This window comes from Bombina bombina, chromosome 9 (genome assembly GCF_027579735.1).
Source record: "Bombina bombina isolate aBomBom1 chromosome 9, aBomBom1.pri, whole genome shotgun sequence".
In the NCBI taxonomy this organism is placed as follows: Eukaryota; Metazoa; Chordata; class Amphibia; order Anura; family Bombinatoridae; genus Bombina; species Bombina bombina.
Window position 1 is genome coordinate 156,756,600 of NC_069507.1, and position 19,437 is coordinate 156,776,036.

Sequence of the window (19,437 nt, forward strand, 5' to 3'; positions counted from 1 at the left end):
TCACTGGCATTTTTTCCCATTCCTGAAACTGTCATTTAAGGAATTTGATCAATTTTGCTTTATATGTTGTTTTCTCTATTACATATTGCAAGATGTCCCAGATTGACACTGAGTTAGAAGATACTTCTGGAAAAACGCTGCCTGGTGCTGGATCTACCAAAGTTAAGTGTATCTGTTGTAAACTTGTGGTATCTGTTCCTCCAGCTGTTGTTTGTAATGAATGTCATGACAAACTTGTTAATGCAGATAATATTTCCTTTAGTAATGTTACATTACCTGTTGTGGTTCCATCAACATCTAATGCTCAGAGTGTTCCTGTTAACATAAGAGATTTTGTTTCTAAATCTATTAAGAAGGCTATGTCTGTTATTCCCCCTTCTAGTAAACGTAAAAGGTCTTTTAAAACTTCTCATTTTTCAGATGAATTTTTAAATGAACATCATCATTCTGATTCTGATAGTGGTTCCTCTGGTTCAGAGGATTCTGTCTCAGAGGTTGATGCTGATAAATCTTCATATTTATTCAAAATGGAATTTATTCGTTCTTTACTTAAAGAGGTCTTAATTGCATTAGAAATAGAGGATTCTGGTCCTCTTGATACTAAATCTAAACGTTTAAATAAGGTTTTTAAATCTCCTGTAGTTATTCCAGAAGTTTTTCCTGTCCCTGATGCTATTTCTGAAGTAATCTCCAGGGAATGGAATAATTTGGGTAATTCTGTTACTCCTTCTAAACGTTTTAAGCAATTATATCCTGTGCCGTCTGACGGATTAGAATTTTGGGACAAAATCCCTAAGGTTGATGGGGCTGTCTCTACTCTTGCTAAACGTACTACTATTCCTACGGCAGATAGTACTTCCTTTAAGGATCCTTTAGATAGGAAGATTGAATCCTTTCTAAGAAAAGCTTACTTATGTTCAGGTAATCTTCTTAGACCTGCTATATCTTTAGCGGATGTGGCTGCAGCTTCAACTTTTTGGTTAGAAGCTTTAGCGCAACAAGTAACAGATCATAACTCTCATAGCATTGTTAATCTTCTTCAACATGCTAATAACTTTATTTGTGATGCCATCTTTGATATCATTAGAGTTGATGTCAGGTATATGTCTCTAGCTATTCTAGCTAGAAGAGCTTTATGGCTTAAAACTTGGAATGCTGATATGTCTTCTAAGTCAACTTTGCTTTCCCTTTCTTTCCAGGGTAATAAATTATTTGGTTCTCAGTTGGATTCTATTATCTCAACTGTTACTGGAGGGAAAGGAACTTTTTTACCACAAGATAGAAAATCTAAAGGTAAATTTAGGTCTAATAATCGTTTTCGTTCCTTTCGTCACAATAAGGAACAAAAGCCTGATCCTTCGCCCTCAGGAGCGGTATCAGTTTGGAAACCATCTCCAGTCTGGAATAAGTCAAAGCCTTTTAGAAAACCAAAACCAGCTCCCAAGTCCACATGAAGGTGCGGCCCTCATTCCAGCCCAGCTGGTAGGGGGCAGATTACGTTTTTTCAAACAAATTTGGATCAATTCAATTCACAATCTTTGGATTCAAAACATTGTTTCAGAAGGGTACAGAATTGGCTTCAAGATAAGGCCTCCTGCAAAGAGATTTTTTCTTTCCCGTGTCCCAGTAAATCCAGCAAAGGCTCAAGCATTTCTGAAATGTGTTTCAGATCTAGAGTTGGCTGGAGTAATTATGCCAGTTCCAGTTCTGGAACAGGGGCTGGGGTTTTATTCAAATCTCTTCATTGTACCAAAGAAGGAGAATTCCTTCAGACCAGTTCTGGATCTAAAAATATTGAATCGTTATGTAAGGATACCAACATTCAAGATGGTAACTATAAGGACTATTCTGCCTTTTGTTCAGCAAGGGCATTATATGTCCACAATAGATTTACAGGATGCATATCTGCATATTCCGATTCATCCAGATCATTATCAGTTTCTGAGATTCTCTTTCCTAGACAAGCATTACCAGTTTGTGGCTCTGCCGTTTGGCCTAGCAACAGCTCCAAGGATTTTCACAAAGGTTCTCGGTGCCCTTTTGTCTGTAATCAGAGAACAGGGTATTGTGGTATTTCCTTATTTGGACGATATCTTGGTACTTGCTCAGTCTTCACATTTAGCAGAATCTCATACGAATCGACTTGTGTTGTTTCTTCAAGATCATGGTTGGAGGATCAATTTACCGAAAAGTTCATTAATTCCTCAAACAAGGGTTACCTTTTTAGGTTTCCAGATAGATTCAGTGTCCATGACTCTGACAGACAAGAGACGTCTAAAATTGATCTCAGCTTGTCGAAACCTTCAATCACAATCATTCCCTTCGGTAGCCTTATGCATGGAAATTCTAGGTCTTATGACTGCTGCATCGGATGCGATCCCCTTTGCTCGTTTTCACATGTGACCTCTTCAGCTCTGTATGCTGAACCAGTGGTGCAGGGATTACACAAAGATATCTCAATTAATATCTTTAAAACCGATTGTACGACACTCTCTGACGTGGTGGACAGATCACCATCGTTTAGTTCAGGGGGCTTCTTTTGTTCTTCCGACCTGGACTGTAATTTCAACAGATGCAAGTCTGACAGGTTGGGGAGCTGTTTGGGGGTCTCTGACAGCACAAGGGGTTTGGGAATCTCAGGAGGTGAGATTACCAATCAATATTTTGGAACTCGGTGCAATTTTCAGAGCTCTTCAGTCTTGGCCTCTTCTAAAGAGCGAATCGTTCATTTGTTTTCAGACAGACAATGTCACAACTGTGGCATACATCAATCATCAAGGAGGGACTCACAGTCCTCTGGCCATGAAAGAAGTATCTTGAATTCTGGTATGGGCGGAATCCAGCTCCTGTCTAATCTCTGCGGTTCATATCCCAGGTATAGACAATTGGGAAGCGGATTATCTCAGTCGCCAAACGTTACATCCGGGCGAATGGTCTCTTCACCCAGAGGTATTTCTTCAGATTGTTCAAATATGGGGACTTCCAGAAATAGATCTGATGGCCTCTCATCTAATCAAGAAACTTCCCAGGTATCTGTCCAGATCCAGGGATCCTCAAGCGGAAGCAGTGGATGCATTGTCACTTCCTTGGAAGTATCATCCTGCCTATATCTTTCCGCCTCTAGTTCTTCTTCCAAGAGTAATCTCCAAGATTCTGAAGGAATGCTCGTTTGTTCTGCTGGTAGCTCCAGCATGGCCTCACAGGTTTTGGTATGCGGATCTTGTTCGGATGGCCTCTTGCCAACCGTGGACTCTTCCGTTAAGACCAGACCTTCTGTCGCAAGGTCCTTTTTTCCATCAGGATCTCAAATCCTTAAATTTTAAGGTATGGAGATTGAACGCTTGATTCTTAGTCAAAGAGGTTTCTCTGACTCTGTGATTAATACTATGTTACAGGCTCGTAAATCCGTATCTAGGGAGATATATTATAGAGTCTGGAAGACTTATATTTCTTGGTGTCTTTCTCATCATTTTTCCTGGCATTCTTTTAGAATTCCGAGATTTTTACTGTTCCTTCAGGATGGTTTGGATAAAGGTTTGTCTGCAAGTTCCTTGAAAGGACAAATCTCTGCTCTTTCTGTTCTTTTTCACAGAAAGATTGCTAATCTTCCTGATATTCATTGTTTTGTACAAGCTTTGGTTCGTATAAAACCTGTCATTAAGTCAATTTCTCCTCCTTGGAGTTTGAATTTGGTTCTGGGGGCTCTTCAAGCTCCTCCGTTTGAACCTATGCATTCATTGGACATTAAATTACTTTCTTGGAAAGTTTTGTTCCTTTTGGCGATCTCTTCTGCCAGAAGAGTCTCTGAATTATCTGCTCTTTCTTGTGAGTCTCCTTTTCTGATTTTTCATCAGGATAAGGCGGTGTTGCGAACTTCTTTTGAATTTTTACCTAAAGTTGTGAATTCCAACAACATTAGTAGAGAAATTGTGGTTCCTTCATTATGTCCTAATCCTAAGAATTCTAAGGAGAAATCGTTGCATTCTTTGGATGTTGTTAGAGCTTTGAAATATTATGTTGAAGCTACTAAGAATTTCTGAAAGACTTCTAGTCTATTTGTTATCTTTTCCGGTTCTAGGAAAGGTCAGAAGGCCTCTGCCATTTATTTGGCATCTTGGTTGAAATCTTTAATTCATCATGCTTATGTCGAGTCGGGTAAAACTCCGCCTCAAAGGATTACAGCTCATTCTACTAGGGCAGTTTCTACTTCCTGGGCGTTTAGGAATGAAGCTTCAGTTGATCAGATTTGCAAAGCAGCAACTTGGTCTTCTTTGCATACTTTTACTAAATTCTACCATTTTGACGTGTATTCTTCTTCTGAAGCAGTTTTTGGTAGAAAAATACTTCAGGCAGCTGTTTCAGTTTGATTCTTCTGCTTATAATTTCAGTTTTCTTCATTATAAGATTTAAACTTTATTTTGGGTGTGGATTATTTTTCAGCGGAATTGGTTGTCTTTATTTTATCCCTCCCTCTCTAGTGACTCTTGCGTGGAAGATCCACATCTTGGGTAGTCATTATCCCATACGTCACTAGCTCATGGACTCTTGCTAATTACATGAAAGAAAACATAATTTATGTAAGAACTTACCTGATAAATTCATTTCTTTCACCCCACTTCTTGGCTATGCGTTAAACTGATTTGTGGGTGTGGTGAGTGGTGTATTTATAGGCATTTTGAGGTTTGGGAAACTTTGCCCCTCCTGGTAGGAATGTATATCCCATACGTCACTAGCTCATGGACTCTTGCTAATATGAAAGAAATGAATTTATCAGGTAAGTTCTTACATAAATTATGTTTTTTTTTCCTATTCAGGTGATTGGATAAAAATCAGCCAATTAATCCGAAAGAAGCAGCTGGTGCTGCACAACTGACCAACTAATCACCAACCAAATAATTGATAATGAGATTCGTTGAAAACTATTTTCATGATCAATCTTACCAATTAGTTGTTGCAGCCCTACTCAAAACTAATTATAAAAAATAAGTGTGTGTGCACATTCTCTTATTTTATATAAATTAATAAAACATGGTACATTCTTCAAGAATAATTGAACATTTCACGTTTTTCCATTAGGCACTGGATAAGAAGTTTGTACGTGTTTCAGGAGAAGCTACAATTGGACATGTAGAGAAATTCCTAAGAAGGAAAATGGAACTTAATGCAACTTGTCAAGTGAGTCTTATTCCATTCGTGCTCACTAGAACTTGATCTTGAAAGAAGTTTTAATGAATTAAAGGGATATGGAACCCAACATTTTTCTTTCATGATACAGAGCGATGTATGTTTAGGAGCCGGCCCATTTCTGGAGCATTACATGGCAGCAGTTTTGCATGAATGTTATACTTTTGCAAGAGCACTAGATGACAGTACTATTTCCTGCCATGTAGTGCCTCACTAGGTATCTCTTCAACAAAGAATATCATGGGAACTAAGCAAATTTGGAAAGTCTTTTTTTTTTTTTTTTTTTTAATTGTATGCTTTGTCAATCAAGAATTTTTTTGGGATTTCATATCCCTTTAAGCGCTAATGTGCGCTGGTATTACAAGTAAATCGCAAATTGAATGCGACCTTGTGATCGCATTGCTAGTAAGCATTGCGCTCACGAGAGCGTGCTCAAATAGGCGCCACTTTCTGATGCCGTCAGACATGGCATCAGAACCTAAGCGCAGTGAAGGCGGTAAGTTGTGCAGCGATGGCAGCACATTTAAATATGTGTATATGATTATATACATATATATTTATTTAATGTGTCTATACACATAAATATATATGTATATAAGCATAATATATATACAACAGAAATCAAATTATATAGCGCACAAGTCCTAATAAAACATAGTTAAGTTTAACTGATTGAGTAGCAAAATGACTCTGCTGGAGGCACCCACAGTTAACTCAATAGAAGTTTTATGATTCAATCAAACGGAACAAAAGTGTCAGGAATATAAGGAGCAATGGTGTACTTACAGGACGCTACCTCAATCATATGAGGTAAGGGTTTCGTTCTGTCTGTGAGAGGGATTGGCTTTTCTTCCCACCCTTAAAAGTTCTGTAGTCATAGATTTCTTGGAACCGGATCCAAGATGGTCTGAATTCACTTTAACTCCAAGAGATTTATAAAAACTCCCATAGCGTGATACCGTTTAAAACATCACATTTATTACAGAACTCTGCTATTAACAACTCACAATATCACAATAGTCAACCTCAATCCGTTATGAGGTAGGGTATAGAGCATGTGCAGAGAGATATTAGAGAAATAGTGGCCAACAATATAAAAACGGGTGATATCGGATCTGACTAAAACTAAGTGTCATAGTAAAAAAGGTCCGGGATCAAAAGCCGCCCACTTATTAAAAGCCTTACGTGTTTCAAAGTTTGTAATTGAATACTTCTTCAACAGTGGTAGTATGCTAAAGTTATATCCCAGCTTCTATTTAAAACTTTCAATAAGTGGGCTATTTTTATTTTTTTTACATTGTGTGATGTCTCAATTCACCTGATATTACGCTACCCAATAGCATTTAAGCTCACCCCCAATTGTATTTTGTGTCAAGGGGAATTCCTATTAGAATAAACGTTTGTTCTGATCCCAGTGGTTACGTTATAGAAACATGAGTGCTAATGGACAAAATGGTGTGCTGCTGAACTGCGGTACAATTGCAAAGACTGAAATCAGAACAAACGTCTATTCTAATTAATAGGAATTATCATGCATGTTCCTTCTGTCAAAGTTGGAGACCACATATTTGCTTATTTATCAATAATGCATGTTTCTCTTACTTGGTGTATTCAGTCCACGGATTCATCCTTACTTGTGGGATTTTCTCAATCCCTACAGGAAGTGACAAAGAGAGCACACAGCAAAGCTGTCCATATAGCTCCCCTCAGACTCCGCCCCCCCAGTCATTCTCTTTGCCGCTCTAACAAGTAGCATCTCCACGGGGGTGGTAAAGATTATGTGGTGTTAGATTTGTAGTTTTATTTCTTCAATCAAGAGTTTGTTATTTTAAAATAGTGCCGGTTTGTACTATTTACTCTGAGGCAGAACAGTGATGAAGATTTCTGCTGAGAGGAATATGATTTTAGCACCAGTAACTAAAATCCATTGCTGTTCCCACGCAGGACTGTTGAATACCAGAGAACTTCAGTTGGGGGGAACAGTTTGCAGGCTTAACTGCTTAAGGTATGCTCAGTCATTTTTTTCTAACAAGACCTGGTAATGCTAGAAGACTGATAGAAATCCCCATGTGGAAAGGTAAGCCATTTTCTGAGACTCAGTATAGAAGGATGGCTTAGTTTACAGGGCTTAAATCACTGGTGGACACTGTTATGGGTAAAATCGATTATTTTTAAATATAATCTGATGTTTGCACAAGTGTTTATCATGTTTGGAACACTTTTTAGGGGTTTTATAGGCCTGGCATAATTTTAGACACCTATTTTGGCTTAGGAAGGCCTCACAACTCCGGAGTGAAGAGGGAGAGGGCCTAATTTTCGCGCCTCAGTTGCGCAGTTCTTTTACAAGATAGCTTCATGCAGCTTCACATGTAGAGTCCAGAGACTGCAGGGGGACTACAGGGAGGCTTATTTTTGTTCCACAACTAATCCCCAAGGAAGGTAGTGTGTTAAACTGGTGGCCAGCTTCAATTTGCTCCGGTTTGGGCAATAAGGGGTTAATTGGCTTGAAACTTGGTGTGCAATATTTTCAAAGCATTAGGATCATATGGTGTAAATTTCATAAAGATCGGATGTTTTTTTTGAGATTTGGTAAAAAAGTGTGTGCTGTTTATTATTTAAAGGCACAGTAACGTTTTTTCAAAAAGTGTTTTCTAATAAGAATATTAACCAGGAAATCATTGTTCCTTCTCTGTGTCCTAATCCAGTTTCTAAGAAGGACCAACTTTTACACAATCTTGACGTGGTTCGTGCTTTAAAATTCTATTTAAAAGCAACTAAAGATTTCAGACAAACATCATCCTTGTTTGTTGTCTATTCTGGTAAGAGGAGAGGTCAGAAAGCGTCTGCTACCTCTCTTTCCTTTTGGCTGAAAAGCATCATCCGTTTGGCTTATGAGACTGCGGGACAGCAGCATCCTGAACGAATTACAGCTCATTCCACTAGAGCTGTGGCCTCCACATGGGCTTTCAAGAATGAGGCTTCTGTTGAACAGATTTGTAAGGCAGCGACTTGGTCTCACTGCATACATTTGCTTCTTCGGAGGCTATTTTTGGGAGAAAGGTTTTGCAAGCAGTGGTGCCTTCCGTTTAGGTTACCTGACTTGTTCCCTCCCTTCATCCGTGTCCTATTGCTTTGGTATTGGTATCCCACAAGTAAGGATGAATCCGTGGACTGAATACACCAAGTAAGAGAAAACAGAATTTATGCTTACCTGATAAATTACTTTCTCCAACATAGGTGTGTCCGGTCCACGGCGTCATCCTTACTTGTGGGATATTCTCTTCCCCAACAGGAAATGGCAAAGAGTCTCAGCAAAGCTGGTCACATGATCCCTCCTAGGCTCTGCCTACCCCAGTCATTCTCTTTGCCGTTGCACAGGCAACATCTGGATGGTTAAGAGTTTTTTGGTGTTTAAATGTAGTTTTTATTCTTCAATCAAGTGTTTGTTATTTTAAAATAGTGCTGGTATGTACTATTTACTCTGAAACAGAAAAGAGATGAAGATTTCTGTTTGTAAGAGGAAGATGATTTTAGCAAACGTTACTAAAATCGATTGCTGTTTCCACACAGGACTGTTGAGATGAAGTAACTTCAGTTGGGGGAAACAGTTGGCAGACTTTTCTGCTTGAGGTATGACTGGCCACATTTCTAACAAGACTATGTAATGCTGGAAGGCTGTCATTTCCCCTTATGGGGACCGGTAAGCCATTTTCTTAGATTAAGTAAAAGAATAAAGGGCTTCATAAGGGCTTAAAAAACTGGTAGACATTTTTCTGGGCTAAAACGATTACTTTGCTAAGCATATTTTGCAGATTATAACTCTTAATAGTTATTATAATCTTGGGGATTGTTTAGAAAAACGGCAGGCACTGTATTGGACACCTTTTTCAGATGGGGGCCTTTTCTAGTTATAGGCAGAGCCTCATTTTCGCGCCACTAATGCGCAGTTGTTTTTGGAGAGCAAGGCATGCAGATGCATGTGTGAGGAGCTAAGAACCACTGAAAAAGCTTATAGAAGGCGTCATTTGGTATCGTATTCCCCTCTGGGCTTGGTTGGGTCTCAGCAAAGCAGATAGCTGGGACTGTATAGGGGTTAAATGTAAAAACGGCTCCGGTTCCGTTAATTTAAGGGTTAAAGCTTTGAAATTTGGTGTGCAATACTTTTAAGGCTTTAAGACACTGTGGTGAAATTTTGGTGAATTTTGAACAATTCCTTCATACTTTTTCACATATTCAGTAATAAAGTGTGTTGTTTGAAATTTAAAGTGACAGTAACGGTTTTATTTTAAAACGTTTTTTGTGCTTTGTTGACAAGTTTAAGCCTGTTTAAGATGTCTGTACCATCAGATAAGCTATGTTCTATATGTATGAAAACCAAGGTTTCTCCCCATTTAAATTTATGTGATAATTGTGCCATAGTGTCCAAACAAAGTAGGGACAATGATGCCACAGATAATGATATTGCCCAAGATGATTCCTCTAATGAGGGGAGTAAGCATGATACTACATCATCCCCTTCTGTGTCTACACCAGTTTTGCCCACACAAGAGGCCCCTAGTACATCTAGTGCGCCAATCCTTATTACCATGCAACAATTAACGGCTGTAATGGATAATTCTATAGCAAACATTTTATCCAAAATGCCTACTTATCAGAGAAAGCGCGATTGCTCTGTTTTAAACACCGAAGAGCAAGAGGACGCTGATGATAACTGTTCTGACATACCCTCACACCAATCTGAAGGGGCCAGGAGGGAGGTTTTGTCTGAGGGAGAAATTTCAGATTCAGGAAAAATTTCTCAACAAGCTGAACCTGATGTTGTAACATTTAAATTTAAATTAGAACATCTCCGCGCACTGCTTAAGGAGGTATTATCTACTCTGGATGATTGTGACAATTTGGTCATTCCAGAGAAATTATGTAAGATGGACAAGTTCCTAGAGGTTCCGGTGCCCCCCGACGCCTTTCCTATACCCAAGCGGGTGGCGGACATAGTAAATAAAGAGTGGGAAAGGCCCGGCATACCTTTTGTTCCCCCCCTATATTTAAGAAATTATTTCCTATAGTCGACCCCAGAAAGGACTTATGGCAGACAGTCCCCAAGGTCGAGGGGGCGGTTTCTACTCTAAACAAACGCACTACTATTCCTATCGAAGATAGTTGTGCTTTCAAAGATCCTATGGATAAAAAATTAGAGGGTTTGCTTAAAAAGATGTTTGTTCAGCAAGGTTACCTTCTACAACCAATTTCATGCATTGTTCCTGTCACTACGGCAGCGTGTTTCTGGTTCGAGGAACTAGAAAAGTCGCTCAATAAAGAATCTTCGTATGAGGAGGTTATGGACAGAGTTCAAGCACTTAAATTGGCTAACTCTTTTATTTTAGATGCCGCTTTGCAATTAGCTAGATTAGCGGCGAAAAATTCAGGGTTTGCTATCGTGGCGCACAGAGCGCTTTGGCTAAAGTCTTGGTCAGCGGATGTGTCTTCCAAGACAAAATTGCTTAACATCCCTTTCAAGGGTAAAACACTGTTTGGACCTGATTTGAAAGAGATTATTTCAGACATCACCGGGGGAAAGGGCCACGCCCTCCCTCAGGATAGGTCTTTTAAGGCTAAAAATAAGCCTAATTTTCGTCCCTTTCGCAGAAACGGACCAGCCTCTAACTCTACATCCTCTAAGCAAGAGGGTAATACTTCACAACCCAAACCAGCCTGGAGACCGATGCAAGGCTGGAACAAGGGTAAGCAGGCCAAGAAGCCTGCCACTGCTACCAAAACAGCATGAAGGGATGGCCCCCGATCCGGGACCGGATCTGGTGGGGGGCAGACTTTCTCTCTTTGCTCAGGCTTGGGCAAGAGATGTTCAGGATCCTTGGGCACTAGAAATAGTTTCTCAAGGTTATCTCCTGGAATTCAAGGAACTACCCCCAAGGGAAAGGTTCCACAGGTCTCAATTATCTTCAAACCAAATAAAAAGACAGGCATTCTTACATTGTGTAGAAGACCTGTTAAAGATGGGAGTAATTCATCCAGTTCCAATAAGAGAACAAGGGATGGGTTTTTATTCCAACCTGTTCATAGTTCCCAAAAAAGAGGGAACATTCAGACCAATTTTAGATCTCAAGATCCTAAACAAATTTCTCAGGGTTCCATCGTTCAAAATGGAAACCATTCGAACGATCCTTCCCACCATCCAGGAAGGTCAATTTATGACCACCGTGGATTTAAAGGATGCGTACCTACATATTCCTATCCACAAGGAACATCATCAGTTCCTAAGGTTCGCTTTTCTGGACAAGCATTACCAGTTTGTGGCACTTCCATTCGGATTAGCCACTGCTCCGAGAATTTTCACAAAGGTACTAGGGTCCCTTCTAGCGGTTCTAAGACCAAGGGGCATTGCAGTAGTACCTTACTTGGACGACATCCTGATTCAAGCGTCGTCTCTGTCAAAAGCAATGGCTCATACGGACATCGTCCTAGCCTTTCTCAGATCTCACGGTTGGAAGGTGAACAAAGAAAAAAGTTCTCTGTCCCCGTCAACAAGAGTTCCCTTCTTGGGAACAATAATAGATTCCTTAGAAATGAGGATTTTTCTGACAGAGGTCAGAAAATCAAAAATTCTAAGCGCTTATCAAGTACTTCATTCCGTTCTTCGTCCTTCCATAGCGCAGTGCATGGAAGTAATAGGATTGATGGTTGCAGCAATGGACATAGTTCCTTTTGCACAAATTCATCTAAGACCATTACAACTGTGCATGCTCAGACAGTGGAATGGGGATTATACAGACTTGTCTCCGACGATTCAAGTAGATCAAAAGACCAGAGATTCACTCCGTTGGTGGCTGACCCTGGACAATCTGTCACAGGGAATGAGCTTCCGCAGACCAGAGTGGGTCATTGTCACGGGTCATTGACAGCTGGGTACATATTAAGATAAGATTTTAATGTATACTGTTTAATAGAAGTTGTCCAAATATTTAGGCTTTTATAATATATTCAAGTGTGGCCTTTATCTGTTGTATTCTGTTGGATATATTAGCAAAACGTACTACTAATAAACAGTATTACATTTTAATGACCATACATATTGTTTAAAGTTTGTCAGCTGTGTGCATGCGCATTTGTCTCCTGTGCATAGCCAGAATTTGAACGGTTGCCAGCAGCATTTGAAGCAGGAACAAATGTGCAGCATTCTACAACCATAGCTAGAAGGTTGCTTGCATGTTAACGTTACATAACATCGGTTACTATTTGTAAATTGAAACATTTCAAATACTATTTATGTCCTCTTAAATAATATGCATAAAATGTTTTGTGCTTTTTAGAAAATAGCTGAGCATATTGTTCTAAAACATCATAATATGTACTGTATATATTGATGTGAATATTACTTTTATGATGAATGCATCATTCTTGTATGTAAAATAATCTTATTTAAAAACTTGTTTTTTGTATTTCCTCATCATGTTATTTGTAGGAACGTTTGTTACACAATTTGGACGTAGTCCGTGCTCTAAAATTCTATTTAGAGGCTACTAAAGATTTCAGACAAACATCTTCTTTGTTTGTTGTTTATTCTGGTAAAAGGAGAGGTCAAAAAGCAACTTCTGCCTCTCTTTCCTTTTGGCTTAAAAGCATTATCCGATTGGCTTATGAGACTGCCGGACGGCAGCCTCCTGAAAGAATCACAGCTCACTCCACTAGGGCTGTGGCTTCCACATGGGCCTTCAAGAACGAGGCTTCTGTTGACCAGATATGTAAGGCAGCGACTTGGTCTTCTCTGCACACTTTTGCCAAATTTTACAAATTTGATACTTTTGCTTCTTCGGAGGCTATTTTTGGGAGAAAGGTTTTGCAAGCTGTGGTGCCTTCCGTTTAGGTGACCTGATTTGCTCCCTCCCTTCATCCGTGTCCTAAAGCTTTGGTATTGGTTCCCACAAGTAAGGATGACGCCGTGGACCGGACACACCTATGTTGGAGAAAACAGAATTTATGCTTACCTGATAAATTACTTTCTCCAACGGTGTGTCCGGTCCCCGGCCCGCCCTGGTTTTTTTTAATCAGGTCTGATGGATTATTTTCTCTAACTACAGTCACCACGGTATCATATGGTTTCTCCTATGCATATTTCCTCCTGTACGTCGGTCGAATGACTGGGGTAGGCGGAGCCTAGGAGGGATCATGTGACCAGCTTTGCTGGGACTCTTTGCCATTTCCTGTTGGGGAAGAGAATATCCCACAAGTAAGGATGACGCCGTGGACCGGACACACCGTTGGAGAAAGTAATTTATCAGGTAAGCATAAATTCTGTTTTCTCTTACGGTGTATTCAGTCCACGGCCCGCCCTGACATTTAAGTCAGGTTCAAATTTAATTTATAATAACTACAGTCACCACTGCACCCTATGGTTCTCCTTTTTCTTCTAACCGTCGGTCGAATGACTGGGGGGGCGGAGCCTGAGGGGAGCTATATGGACAGCTTTGCTGTGTGCTCTCTTTGCCACTTCCTGTAGGGATTGAGAATATCCCACAAGTAAGGATGAATCCGTGGACTGAATACACCGTAAGAGAAAGTAATTTATCAGGTAAGCATAAATTCTGTTTTTGAGTAGTAAAGGCATCTACATGCGTACATTTAAAATTAAATATATATTATATATTTTTTCAAGCAATCTATAGTAAGCACTGGAACCACGGGCATGTTTTATTTTCACTCATCTTTGCCCTGTGCTGGACTCCTTACAAAGTACTTCAAAACCTCATTTCTCCAACATTGGTGTGTCCGGTCCACGGCTTCATCCTTACTTGTGGGATATTCTCTTCCCCTACAGGAAATGGCAAAGAGAGCACCCAGCAAGAGCTGTCCATATAGCCCCTCCTCTGGCTCCGCCCCCCAGTCATTCTCTTTGCCGCTCTGAACAAGTAGCATCTCCACGGGGATGGCTAAGAGTATGTGGTGTTAGTTGTAGTTTTTTATTCTCCTATCAAGAGTTTATTATTTTAAAATAGTGCCGGTTTGTACTATTTACCTTAAAACAGAAAAAGATGAAGAGTTCTGTTTAAAGAGGAGTATGATTTTAGCAGCAGTAACTAAAATCAATTGCTGTTCCCACGCAGGACTGTTGAGCCCAGAGAACTTCAGTTGGGGGGAACAGTTTGCAGACTTTTTCTACTCAAGGTATGATCAGTCATATGTCTAACAAGACAGGTTAATGCTAGAAGACTGTCATTTTATCTTTTAAGGGTAAGTAAGCCATTTTTCTTAGATAACAGATTAAGGCTTACAAATGGGCTCCACACTGGTTGACATTATTGAGGGCTAAATTGATTGCTTTATTTCATATTTTAAGGGCATTTGGTGAACTTAAAAGCATTTAAGAACGTTTTTTATAGCCTGGCACTTAGTTAGACAGCTATTTCAAACAGGAAGGCCCCTTCACTCTGGTATGCAGAGGAAGGAGGCCCCGTTTTTTCGCGCCTCAATTGCGCAGTTTTCTTCCATGGCAGTACATGCAGCTTCATGTGAGGGGACCTGCATCATTTAAAACGGACCTTAGAAGGTTTATTTCTTTGCTGAATATCTCTCAGGGAAGGTAAAGAGCTGCAGCAAGGCTGTGGCTGTGATTGTAGTGTGTTAAAATTGTCTTTTTAAACAAATAGCTCCGGTTTGCTCATTTTAAGGGTTAAAGTCTTGAAACTTGGGGTGCAATACTTTCAAGGCATTAGGACTCTGGGGTAAAAATTTTGTGAAAATCGGACATTGCCTTCATTGTTTTTCACTATATCAGAAATAAAGTGTGTCTGTTTATTATTTAAAGGGACAGTAACGCTTTTTTGTAAAAACGTTTTTATTGCATTATTAGCCTGCCAAATCCTGTCTAACATGTCTATACCTTCAGATGGCTTATGCTCTATGTGTATGAAAGCCAATGTGGTTCCCCCAATTAATGTATGCGCAAATTGTGTCATAGCGTCCAAACAAAGTATGGACAGTACTGCCACATTGAATAAGATTGCCCAAGATGATTCTTCTAATGAAGGTAGCAGGGATAGTTCTTCATCCTCTCCTTCTGTGTCAACACCAGTTTTGCCCGCGCAGGCGATACCTAGTTCATCTAGCGCGCCAATGCTTGTTACTATGCAACAATTAACAGCAGTAATGGATAATTCTATAGCAAATCTGTTATCCAAACTGCCATCCTACCCTAGAAAGCGCGACAGCTCAGTTTTAAATACAGAAGATGAGCAGGTTGGCGCTGAGGACAATTTATCAGTTATACCCTCACATCAATCTGAATTGGCGGTGAGGGAGGGCCTGTCTGAGGGGGAAATTTCTGATTCAGGGAAAGTTTCTCAGCAGGCAGACACTGATGTCATAACATTTAAATTTAAGTTAGAACATCTCCGCGCCCTGCTTAAGGAGGTCCTAACTACTCTTGATGACTGTGATTCTTTGGTAATTCCAGAGAAATTGTGCAAGATGGACAAATTCTTAGAGGTCCCAGTGCACGCTGATGCCTTTCCGATACCCAAGCGGGTGGCGGATATAGTGACTAAAGAGTGGGAAAAGCCAGGTATACCTTTCTTTCATGTAATTAGCAAGAGTCCATGAGCTAGTGACGTATGGGATATACATTCCTACCAGGAGGGGCAAAGTTTCCCAAACCTCAAAATGCCTATAAATACACCCCTCACCACACCCACAATTCAGTTTTACAAACTTTGCCTCCGATGGAGGTGGTGAAGTAAGTTTGTGCTAGATTCTACGTTGATATGCGCTCCGCAGCAAGTTGGAGCCCGGTTTTCCTCTCAGCGTGCAGTGAATGTCAGAGGGATGTGAGGAGAGTATTGCCTATTTGAATGCAGTGATCTCCTTCTACGGGGTCTATTTCATAGGTTCTCTGTTATCGGTCGTAGAGATTCATCTCTTACCTCCCTTTTCAGATCAACGATATACTCTTATATATACCATTACCTCTGCTGATTCTCGTTTCAGTACTGGTTTGGCTATCTGCTATATGTAGATGAGTGTCCTGGGGTAAGTAAGTCTTATTTTCTGTGACACTCCTAGCTATGGTTGGGCACTTTGTTTATAAAGTTCTAAATATATGTATTCAAACATTTATTTGCCTTGACTCAGAATGTTCAACTTTCCTTATTTTCAGACAGTCAGTTTCATATTTGGGATAATGCTTTTTTATTTAAACATTTTTCTTACCTTACTTTTTCCCTGTGGGCTGTTAGGCTCGCGGGGGCTGAAAATGCTTCATTTTATTGCGTCATTCTTGCCGCGGACTTTATTGGCGCAAAAATTCTATTTCCGTTTCCGGCGTCATACGTGTCGCCGGAAGTTGCGTCATTTTTTGATGTTATTTTGCGCCAAAAATGTCGGTGTTCCGGATGTGGCGTCATTTTTGGCGCCAGAAAGCATTTAGGCGCCAAATAATGTGGGCGTCTTATTTGGCGCGAAAAAATATGGGCGTCGCTTTTGTCTCCACATTATTTAAGTCTCATTTTTTATTGCTTCTGGTTGCTAGAAGCTTGTTCTTTGGCATTTTTTCCCATTCCTGAAACTGTCATTTAAGGAATTTGATCAATTTTGCTTTATATATATGTTGTTTTTTCTCTTACATATTGCAAGATGTCTCACGTTGCATCTGAGTCAGAAGATACTACAGGAAAATCGCTGTCAAGTGCTGAATCTACCAAAGCTAAGTGTATCTGCTGTAAACTTTTGGTAGCTATTCCTCCAGCTGTTGTTTGTATTGATTGTCATGACAAACTTGTTAACCCTTTAAGGACACAGCTTTCAGTTTGCTCAATTGTTTTATGACGGAAAAATTCCGTCATATGTCCTTAAGAGGTTAAAGCAGATAATATTTCCTTTAGTAAAGTACCATTGCCTGTTGCAGTTCCTTCAACATCTAAGGTGCAGAATGTTCCTGATAATATGAGATTTTGTTTCTGAATCCATAAAGAAGGCTATGTCTGTTATTTCTCCTTCTAGTAAACGTAAAAAATCTTTTAAAACTTCTCTCCCTACAGATGAATTTTTAAATGAACATCCTCATTCTGATTCTGATGATTCCTCTGGTTCAGAGGATTCTGTCTCAGAAGTTGATGCTGATAAATCTTCATATTTATTTAAAATGGAATTTATTCGTTCTTTACTTAAAGAAGTACTAATTGCTTTAGAAATAGAGGATTCTGGTCCTCTTGATACTAATTCAAAACGTTTAGATAAGGTATTTAAAGCTCCTGTGGTTATTCCAGAAGTTTTTCCTGTTCCTAATGCTATTTCTGCAGTAATTTCCAAAGAATGGGATAATTTGGGTAATTCATTTACTCCTTCTAAACGTTTTAAGCAATTATATCCTGTGCCGTCTGACAGATTAGAATTTTGGGACAAGATCCCTAAAGTTGATGGGGCTATTTCTACCCTTGCTAAACGTACTACTATTCCTACGTCAGATGGTACTTCGTTTAAGGATCCTCTAGATAGAAAAATTGAATCCTTTCTAAGAAAAGCTTATCTGTGTTCAGGTAATCTTCTTAGACCTGCTATATCTTTGGCTGATGTTGCTGCAGCTTCAACTTTTTGGTTGGAAACTTTAGCGCAACAAGTAACACATCGTGATTCTCATGATATTATTATTCTTCTTCAGCATGCTAATAATTTTATCTGTGATGCCATTTTTGATATTATCAGAGTTGATGTCAGGTTTATGTCTCTAGCTATTTTAGCTAGAAGAGCTTTATGGCTTAAAACTTGGAATGCTGATATGGCTTCTAAATCAACTTTACTTTCCATTTCTTTCCAGGGTAACAAATTATTTGGTTCTCAGTTGGATTCCATTATTTCAACTGTTACTGGTGGGAAAGGAACTTTTTTACCACAAGATAAAAAATCTAAAGGTAAAAACAGGGCTAATAATCGTTTTCGTTCCTTTCGTTTCAACAAAGAACAAAAGCCTGATCCTTCATCCTCAGGAGCAGTTTCAGTTTGGAGACCATCTCCAGTCTGGAATAAATCCAAGCCAGCTAGAAAGGCAAAGCCTGCTTCTAAGTCCACATGAAGGTGCGGCCCTCATTCCAGCTCAGCTGGTAGGGGGCAGGTTACGTTTTTTCAAGGAAATTTGGATCAATTCTGTTCACAATCTTTGGATTCAGAGCATTGTTTCAGAAGGGTACAGAATTGGTTTCAAGTTGAGACCTCCTGCAAAGAGATTTTTTCTTTCCCGTGTCCCAGTAAATCCAGTAAAAGCTCAAGCATTTCTGAAATGTGTTTCAGATCTAGAGTTGACTGGAGTAATTATGCCAGTTCCAGTTCCGGAACAGGGGATGGGGTTTTATTCAAATCTCTTCATTGTACCAAAGAAGGAGAATTCTTTCAGACCAGTTCTGGATCTAAAAATATTGAATCATTATGTAAGGATACCAACGTTCAAGATGGTAACTGTAAGGACTATCTTACCTTTTGTTCAGCAAGGGAATTATATGTCCACAATAGATTTACAGGATGCATATCTGCATATTCCGATTCATCCAGATCATTATCAGTTCCTGAGATTCTCGTTTCTGGACAAGCATTACCAATTTGTGGCTCTACCGTTTGGCCTAGCTACAGCTCCAAGAATTTTTACAAAGGTTCTCGGTGCCCTGCTGTCTGTAATCAGAGAACAGGGTATTGTGGTATTTCCTTATTTGGACGATATCTTGGTACTTGCTCAGTCTTTACATTTAGCAGAATCTCATACGAATCGACTTGTGTTGTTTCTTCAAGATCATGGTTGGAGGATCAATTTACCAAAAAGTTCTTTGATTCCTCAGACAAGGGTAACCTTTCTGGGTTTCCAGATGGATTCAGTGTCCATGACTCTGTCTTTAACAGACAAGAGACGTCTAAAGTTGATTGCAGCTTGTCGAAACCTTCAGTCACAATCATTCCCTTCGGTAGCCTTATGCATGGAAATTCTAGGTCTTATGACTGCTGCATCGGACGCGATCCCCTTTGCTCGTTTTCACATGCAACCTCTTCAGCTCTGTATGCTGAAGCAATGGTGCAAGGATTACACGAAGATATCTCAATTAATATCTTTAAAACCGATTGTTCGACACTCTCTAACATGGTGGACAGATCACCATCGTTTAATTCAGGGGGCTTCTTTTGTGCTTCCGACCTGGACTGTAATTTCAACAGATGCAAGTCTCACAGGTTGGGGAGCTGTGTGGGGATCTCTGACGGCACAAG

At 39.8% G+C, this 19,437-nt stretch overlaps 1 protein-coding gene across 1 annotated transcript in view; it reads left to right on the top strand.

Annotated features, from left to right (window-relative positions):
* Positions 1-19,437, top strand: part of PCGF6 (polycomb group ring finger 6) — a 318,754-nt gene that overhangs the window by 176,917 nt on the left and 122,400 nt on the right. The window contains exon 8 of the mRNA XM_053692452.1: positions 5,077-5,175. Within this exon, the coding sequence (XP_053548427.1) occupies positions 5,077-5,175 (99 nt within the window). The remainder of the gene's footprint in view (positions 1-5,076; positions 5,176-19,437) is intronic.